General features: G+C 33.7%; 1 protein-coding gene across 1 annotated transcript; it reads left to right on the forward strand.

Moving 5' to 3' along the window:
• Positions 1-4,716: 4,716 nt before the first annotated feature.
• Positions 4,717-7,549, forward strand: LOC107066932 (protein maelstrom 1). The gene is made up of 10 exons (XM_015321998.2): positions 4,717-5,325; positions 5,493-5,694; positions 5,778-6,152; positions 6,223-6,383; positions 6,496-6,699; positions 6,789-6,920; positions 6,999-7,035; positions 7,116-7,202; positions 7,349-7,405; positions 7,507-7,549. The coding sequence occupies exons 1-10, from the start codon at positions 5,188-5,190 to the stop codon at positions 7,530-7,532; spliced, it is 1,419 nt and encodes a 472-aa protein (XP_015177484.2). The 5' UTR covers positions 4,717-5,187; the 3' UTR covers positions 7,533-7,549.
• Positions 7,550-9,338: the final 1,789 nt, after the last annotated feature.

Here is a 9,338-nt window from a genome sequence, read left to right on the forward strand (position 1 = left end):
ACTACACGAGTTCCTGTCCCCCAGCAATGTACATGGCGCGTCCCTCCTATAGGGTCTTTAATTAAGAATTAGCAAAAGCGCCATTCTGGTGTGCAAAATTGGTACTACTTTTGATATTTAATATTATTTGAAAGGTATGTGGCGTCTCGCACCAGCGCAGTGTCGACATCTTTCGGCCAACAGCGCGCAGCTGTAGCAGCGCGCGTGTGGCGATACGTGCCTAGTGTATCGACGCGGCACACTGGCGCCCTTCCTCCCTATGCGGGTACTAGACTAACTAAACCCAAGTTGAACGTAACGGTCGAAATGTAAGTTAGTCCTATATATGGCGTCCAAGAGTTTAGTTGTATCTTGTTAATAAATTTATATATTTTTGTTACTTTAATTGACGACTATCGCGTAAATCTCCAGATCAACCTTTTCCGTTAACCTTGTTCCCCACATAAATAATTGGTGCCGAAACCCGGGAATATAAAAAAAGGAAAAAAATGGAAATTCAGGGAACAAAGACCGGTACAGCAAAAAATGGCGCAGATAGTCGAACAGAGAACAAAGGACCCGAGATACAGGCAAGCGAATTTCGTAGCGTTAAATTAGCTCCTTTCATGAGAGACGAACCAACGCTATGGTTCATGATGCTAGAGCGTGAATTCGCAGCTTATAATGTACGCTCTGATGCCGTAAAAAGCGCAGCAGTTGTCCGACATTTGGATGTTGCGACCTTGAAAATTGTGGCGGACATAATTGCCACCACGTCTAACGACTCATATACTGAAATAAAGGAGGCATTGATCACACGCTTAACAGCGTCGGAAGAATCAAAATTTCGACAACTCCTTACAGGCTTGGAGCTACAGAACAAAAAACCTTCAGTTCTGCTAAGAGAAATGAAATTATTAGCAGGAGACAATGTAAGTACCCAAGTCCTACAAACCCTATGGTTACAGAGATTGCCAACGAGAATACAGGAAGTACTAGCAGTCGTAGAAGACGTTGGTCTCGAACGTCTAGCAACCCTAGCCGATAAAACAATAGAAAGAACAGGGCATTATGAGGTAGCAACCATAGTTGACAAAAGCTCGGGAGACGAAACACAAGATAGAAAACTACATGACGAAATGGCACAGCTCACAGAAAAAATGGCCCACCTGGAAACCTTAGTAAGAGGTAAATATCATGGCAGACAATATGATCGACCAGTTTATCATTCCAGGAATAGATCAAGATCTAGGAGTCGTAATAGGAATAGACCATGCTATTTCCATGCAAAATTTGGCGAAAAGTCATGGAGATGTCGTAAACCTTGTAACTGGACCGGCCCAGATCAGCGAAAACAGGGAAACTAGATACACCATCTAATATTGAGGCGATTGGAGATGGTGCACAGAGACAAAGCCGCCTCATAATTCCAGACAGAATATCCGGAATAAGATTTTTGATAGACACAGGCGCTGATATATCTGTTATCCCAAAAACATCTGGTGACAGGAGAACATTAGACAGCGAATATAACCTATATGCTGCAAACGGTTCAACCATTCATACGTATGGTAAAAAAGTACTTTCCATAAACCTAGGCTTACGTAGACAATTTATATGGAAGTTCACAGTTGCAAAAACAACAAGAGCAATTTTGGGAGTAGATTTCCTAGGATATTATAATTTACTGGTGGACATAAAAAATAAAAAATTGATTGATGGCAAAACGCAACTTTCTAGCAGAGGTGAAATTAGCAATTCCAGTCACCCCACAATTACTACGATCAATAGCAGTAGTGGATGTCACGAGCTGCTAAGGAAATTCGTGGCGATCACCAAGCCAAACTTCACCAATAGTACAAAGCATCGAGTTCAACATTACATAGTAACTAAAGGCCCTCCAATTACAGAAAAAGCGAGACGTCTTCCACCCGAAAAACTTAAAGCTGCAAAAAAAGAATTCGAATTAATGCTAAAACAAGGTATTTGTCAACCGTCAAAAAGTCAATGGGCTAGTCCTTTACATATGGTAAGGAAGAAAACTGGAGAATGGAGACCATGCGGTGACTACCGTAGGCTCAATAGTATAACTCAACCAGATAGGTATCCTCTTCCTCATATACACGACTTTACACATCAGTTAGAAGGCTCAAAAATATACTCAGTTTTAGATCTCGCTCGTGCTTATCATCAAATTCCCATAGCTCCTGAAGACAGAGAAAAAACAGCATTAATTACACCATTCGGTTTATTCGAATATCTGGTAATGCCTTTTGGTTTATGCAATGCAGCACAATCTTTCCAGAGATTTATGGACACGGTATTACGTAACCTTCACTACTGTTATTGCTATATAGATGACATATTAATAGCTTCTAAATCAGTAGAAGAACATTACCAACATCTACAAACAGTATTTAAAAGATTAGAGGAGTACGGTTTATCTATAAATATAGACAAATGCATATTGGCAAAGGAAAAAGTCAGGTATTTGGGTTTTGAAATAAGCTCTGCTGGTATTGCACCGTTGACAGAACGAGTTCAGGCAATTCAGAATTACCCCAAACCTAAAACGATAACAGACCTAAGACGTTTTCTAGGTATACTAAATTTCTATAGGAGGTTTATACCAAAAGCAGCAGAAACTCATATATTGCTAAACTCCTTACTAACTGGAACAAAAAAAGAGACAAACGTCCGATAAAATGGACTCCACTCACAGAAGAAGCATTTGAGTTATGTAAAAAACAAATATCAGATACATCACTGCTACACTATCCTAAGGAAAACGCAAAACTACGATTATCAACTGATGCTTCAGACAAGGCGATTGGAGCTGTCTTGGAACAATTGGAAAATGACGAATGGAAACCTCTCGGATTTTTCTCTAGAAAACTCGAAAAAGCTCAACTCAAATATAGCACTTATGATCGAGAACTTTTGGCCATCTACAAAAGTATAAAATTTTTCAAACATCTTCTAGAAGGCCAAGACATAACTATACAAACCGACCATAAACCATTGACTCAAGCTTTTCACCAGAAATCCGACAAAGCCACTCCAAGACAATTAAGACACCTAGATTATATCGGCCAATTTACAACAAAAATAGTACATATAACAGGCCAAAATAACCAAATAGCAGACACGCTATCGAGAATCGAGCAAATTGACATGCCAACCATAATCTCCACTGAAGAACTCATCAGAGAACAAACTACAGATGAAGAACTTCAACAGATTTTAAAGGGAAGCATGCCTATGTGGAAGCTGTACAAAATTAGAATAAACGATTCAAACTCCTACCTGTATTGTGACATAGAGAAAGATGATATACGTCCATACGTACCGAACAGTCTACGTAAAAGAATTTTCAATGCCACCCATAACTTATCGCATCCCAGTGGTAGAAACACCAAGAGAATCATCGCGAAAAGTTTCGTATGGCCAAAAATGAACGCAGACATCAGAGAATGGAGTAGAACATGCATTAAGTGCCAGAAAAGCAAAATACAACGCCATAATAAAATCACGCCGGAAAAAATAGAGGTACCCAAGGGACGATTCGAACACATCCATATAGATATCGTAGGACCATTACCACCATCAAAAGGATATACATATTGTCTTACAATGATAGATCGTTTTACAAGATGGCCTGAAGCCACTCCAATAAAAGATATAACAGCTGACACAGTAGCAACCGCATTATATAGCACATGGATCGCTAGATTTGGAGCTCCGGTTACGATTACTACAGACCAAGGTACACAATTCGAATCTCAATTATTTAATGCACTGACTAAACTTTTAGGTTGCACAAGAACTCGCACAACAGCTTATCATCCAGCTTCAAATGGAATAATAGAGCGATGGCATCGATCTCTCAAAACAGCTATAATTTGTAGCGGTTCAACAGAATGGGTTGATATTTTACCAACAGTTTTATTAGGTTTACGTACTAGCTATAAGGAAGATTTAAAAGCAAGCGCAGCAGAAATGCTATATGGAGTAACGCTAAGACTTCCCGGAGAATTTTTTCTAAATGAAGAGCTACCAGATAATCCACAGATGTATATAGAAAAATTCAGAGAACATATGAGAAGAATACGTCCTGTACCAACAGCACATCATATAAAAAGCAAACCTTTCGTACACAAAACCTTGTACAGCTGCACCCATGTTTTTGTAAGAGTAGACGCAATGAAAAAGTCATTAGACGCACCATACGAAGGACCATTTCCAATAATAGAAAGACTGACAGATCATGTTTTTAAAATAGATTACAAAGGAATAGCAACAAATATGTCTACAGAACGTTTAAAACCAGCGTTTTTTGAAAACCTACAAGAAAAGAAAACTGTGCAATTTAAAACTTATTAGGTACCAAAGATTATTAACCTCAAAGACTGTACATATTGTTAAGAATAAGATAGGTTAAATGTTAGGGAGGGAGTGGTTGTGGCGATACGTGCCTAGTGTATCGACGCGGCACACTGGCGCCCTTCCTCCCTATGCGGGTACTAGACTAACTAAACCCAAGTTGAACGTAACGGTCGAAATGTAAGTTAGTCCTATATATGGCGTCCAAGAGTTTAGTTGTATCTTGTTAATAAATTTATATATTTTTGTTACTTTAATTGACGACTATCGCGTAAATCTCCAGATCAACCTTTTCCGTTAACCTTGTTCCCCACACGCGCAGGAAATGTGCTGACATCTCTCGGCCGACAGCACTAACTTACGCAAGCACCTCGGATCGCGGTTCCGCAGGGGCATCCGATTGGCCTGACCACGCCCTTTTGGCTGGCCAGAGCGGAAGAGTGACCACTGCGACCGTTGCTCTCCCCACTTCCGGATGCCTGGATCGCCGTGGCGGTACACACGCAGGAAGAACCACTTCACTTCTACTTCGTCCGTCGCACCGTCCGGTCGCATCTCTTCTCATCGCGCTCTTGTGTCTCTCTTGTGTACAAACTTATTTTCTGTACGTGACCACGTGGCCCACCACGCCGACAAATAAAATATCGTCCTACGGGATCAAAGAAACAAACGGAAATTTCTTTCCTCCACACGGAGTTCATTGGCCCATTCCTTGCGTCAGTGCAAACGCACCCTAACGCGCCTAGTAACCTCAGGGAAGGTTACATATCGAAGAGTACGCAGTTTTATTTCTTTGTTTGCTTTTTTTGAATTGTAACAATCAAAATGCCGAACAAAAAGAAAAAGCGTAATGGTTTTTTTTATTTTATGCTTGACTGGAGAAAAGAAGCAAGAAAATGCGGACTGATTTTTACAAATTTGAGTGAAGTTCAAAGTTTTCCTGAGTGTAGTGAAGCATGGCAGGTAAAATGAAGAAAATTATTTCAAAGTATTACTTTTTCTTTATTTATAATTTTTTTTCTTGAGGTTCTTTTTTTTGTACATCATGTTTATATCGAGAATGATTAAATTTAAACGTTATAATTTTGATATTATTATGTAATTAATACATTAATATTTTGTAATTGCAGAGGTTATCTATTGCTGAGAAACAACGTTATAATGATTTAGCGACAACAAATAAATTATCTAATAATTATATTAGGCCTAAATTAAATTGTCGTGGTGAACCGATAGAATTACTTGAACAAAAAGAGAAAGAGTTAGCAGAATTTAATAGAAAAATGCGCGATCATATATCTAATATCATTAATATTGGTTTAATGAACGAAAGTATGTTATTTAATATATAAATTATAAAATACTATTTGTGTGTGTACAGGATGGTCTTGTAACTATTATATATCTTTTTGCAGATTTAAAAAAAGTTAAATTTTACTTTTTACACTTTAATTGGCTTTACATTACCGCTGAGCATGATTATGTTCCTGTTGAATATGCCATTGGAGAATTTACATTGCAAGACGGTATCATCAGATATCATCATAAAATTCTTAATATAAAACCTAAGATGGGTTACGCTTGGCAAGCCACTGAAACTAGTAGAAATGGTCATAAAATTCTTCCTGAATTTTCTGGCGGTGAAACAGATTTTCGTCGTTTATACTTTGAATTCATAGATTTTTTAAAACCTGCTAAAATAAATGATGATAAATATCCACCATTTTTTGTTACGAAACAAATATATAAAGGAGTACCATCGTTTCTCGATCAATTAGCTAATGCAGCAGGTAATTTGATTTCACTATATAATGCTTTAAATGATATCTCTCATTTTTAATTAATTGTTTATTATTGTAGATCGTATAAATACATTTACTATATATTCGATTGAATTATTATTCACTGCGTTGCGTAATGCTGCGTTGAATAAGAAAGGCATACAAGCCATTTCAGAATTTATTGGAGAAAGAGAATTTGGGACTGAGAAATATGCGTTTGAAAAAGATATAGAATGCAGTGTGAGTATGCGTACATATTTGAAATATATATATAACATAGAATTTTATAGATAAAGAGATTATTTTAATAGTACCGCCATTAAATAAATTTATACTTTGATATCTTTTGAAGTATCATGAGAATATAGACGGAGGAACTCAGTTTTGTAGTTTGTCATTAATAAGACAATGGTCGTATATCATTTGTGATTATACTTGCGATGGCCTTGGAATTGAATATAGACCTGGTTTTAATTGTGCTGCTAGTCTGTTGAAGGACTTTTTATACACGTTTGAGAATCCTGCAAAACTTGATGATAAGATAAAACCTTCAAAAGTAAGAGCATATATTAAATGATTAAGTTTTTTATTATATATATATATCATATTTGTTAACAATATATTTGAATAATTTTGATATTAAAGAATTGTAGGGAAGAAGTTATTGTAAAGACAGAAGTAAAAGAAGAATCATCAAAATGTCGTGAAAATGAAAACCAAATACAAAGTATAGACAACTATAAAAATAAGGAATCACAAGTTACTCCTTCTCCTATTGTAAATATTATAATTATAAAATACATCAATTTTGTTGTCGTTGTTTAATATATTTATTATTATTTACGTGTTTTACAGAAATTTGAAAGACCATTGAGATTACCAAATACACCGAGTAAGATTTGTTCATTTATTTGTTCATTTTTAGATTATTTTGTTGCGTTCATCATATTATCAATTTTATTCATTTTCTAGGCATTGCTGTTGCTAAAACTAATACTAAAAATATTTCTGACGAAATTCCAATTGAAGATTTTGATAACTTGAACATCAGAATTGCAAGTAAGCTCTTGTTTTTTTTTTTACATTTCTTTTGTTTTCGTAGCTTCAAGTGGAAACTTTGAATAAAGTTTTACGATCGACAATAATTCTAATTATTATTTATCTTAAAATGTGCAAATAATTATGTGTACAAAATTATATTTTAGGAGGGAGAGCATCGATACTTTCTAGAACTACTTTTACTAAATGTGGATTTTTAAGAGGTTTGTATATATATATATATATTGTACCATATATAATTTTATATATATATGTGCAACTCCAATGCACTATTGATATGATTTTATTTTTTATTGTAAAACAGGTCGTGGTAGAGGAATTCCAGAATAAACTAAAGAGTATAGTTTTATTCAAAGATGTCGAAATTAATATTTTTGTACTTTTATATGTTAATCTAGAGTTGTTTTCTATAATAAAATATAATAACAATCTAGAGCAGGGGTCGGCAACCTGTGGCTCGCGAGCCACATGCAGCTCTTTGGATGTGAAGCTGCTTCTCTTTAGTTAAAAAGAGTTTAGTAAAAAAAAAAAAATTTTTTTTAAATCGTTCTGAATTGATTAACGAGGAACCGATGAATAAATAGATGAGTTTTTTTTCTTTTTATCAAAAAGATGATTTATTTATGCGAGTTATGCGAGTACTATTTCTTTTGTTGACAAGAAAAAATTTGGTTGCTCTTTAAATCTTTGAAATTTTGTAAATTGTAATTTTTTGTTCTTTCGTCTCAAAAGGTTGCTGCCGACCCCTGGCCTAGAGTACATTATTATTTTTTTATATAAGTATAAAAATATAAGAATAAAATTGAAAAAAAAAACCAAAATGTTTATGATAATTATGCTTGACGATAAATAACCAATTTGTATTGGAAAAACGTGTCACGCACGTTATTGTCATAGAACACACACACTTTTGTCATAGAATAATCGTCTACAAGATGTGTTATGCACGTCGTCATGGAAATGGCATTAGAAACAAAAACGACGTGCATAGCAAACGCTAAGCTATGATGAATTCTTTGCCCCAATACAAATGGTTAACTGAAAATTTGATTTAAAAATATAGCCTAGAAATTTTTTCAATGTTATTATTTAAAAGATTGTTTAATACGTGTTAATACGTATATTATTTGAAAAGTTTAAAATATGATTATATCATAATATTATAAACTTTAGTATTAATATTTTTATTATTGTTATATTGAAAAAAAAGTTAAAAATGACTGATTAAACATTAAGAGTGACATATAAGTATATATATATATATATATATATATATATATATATAGTGAGAGAGAAAAACAGTATTAAAAATTATTATATATATTTCTAATAAAAACGAGCAAAAATATTATTCCTTCTTTTTGACTGATTTTATCATATAAAAACCAACCCCTCTTAGTTTTATTATGATAACAAGGGTACCATCCATTACGTCAGCATTGTTCAATCTTCTTCCTCATCCGACCAAAAATATTTGTTTAAAATTTGATACGAATCGTTAATTACCTTCACAATTCACTGTATATTATTTTTCATTATTTTCGTGAACTTAAGAAAATGTAATACGTTCAATTTCAAAATACCACACTTAAGAATGAATTATTATTATTATACTTTCCTCATTATGATTGAAGAATAGAAGTTAGAATTTCGCAACTCATTAAAAATTTAATATATTTCTCGTAAGTTGCAAAACTTTGTTTATATAATACATTTTCATCGTGTTTGCTATTGGATGAACTGTGTTGCATGTAATTAATGTACGGTAATTGGTTAATATTGTAATAATAATTTTTGTTATGTAATTAATATAATATTATGAGCTTGAAAACAAAGTGTAGAAAATTAAGGGATGTCAATTCTTCTTTCTTTGATTTTTTAACTCAAAATATTGTATATAAAAAAACAGAATTTCGTATATTATAAGAGAGTTAGTTGAAAAATATTTAATCTAAAATAGAATACTATATTTATACAATATTATAATATAATATTGTATAAATAATATAAATGTGTGTATAATATAAAATATAATTAATAAAAATATATAATATAATATTATAATATTATATTTATACAATTCGTGATTTGTAATTTCATTGTTTTTTTTTGTTTGTTTTGAAGAAATTTAACATT

This window comes from Polistes dominula, unplaced genomic scaffold (assembly GCF_049000335.1).
Source record: "Polistes dominula isolate Pdom_NZ unplaced genomic scaffold, Pdom_raw_medaka contig_28, whole genome shotgun sequence".
In the NCBI taxonomy this organism is placed as follows: Eukaryota; Metazoa; Arthropoda; class Insecta; order Hymenoptera; family Vespidae; genus Polistes; species Polistes dominula.

What these genes read in the sequence shown, in the direction of transcription:
- LOC107066932 (XM_015321998.2), top strand. Translation starts at nt 5,188, where the DNA reads ATGCCGAACAAAAAGAAAAAGCGTAATGGTTTTTTTTATTTTATGCTT. An exon ending in AGTGTAGTGAAGCATGGCAG is followed by an intron (nt 5,326 to 5,492) that starts GTAAAATGAAGA and finishes TTGTAATTGCAG; the next exon opens with AGGTTATCTATTGCTGAGAA. An exon ending in AAAAAGATATAGAATGCAGT is followed by an intron (nt 6,384 to 6,495) that starts GTGAGTATGCGT and finishes TATCTTTTGAAG; the next exon opens with TATCATGAGAATATAGACGG.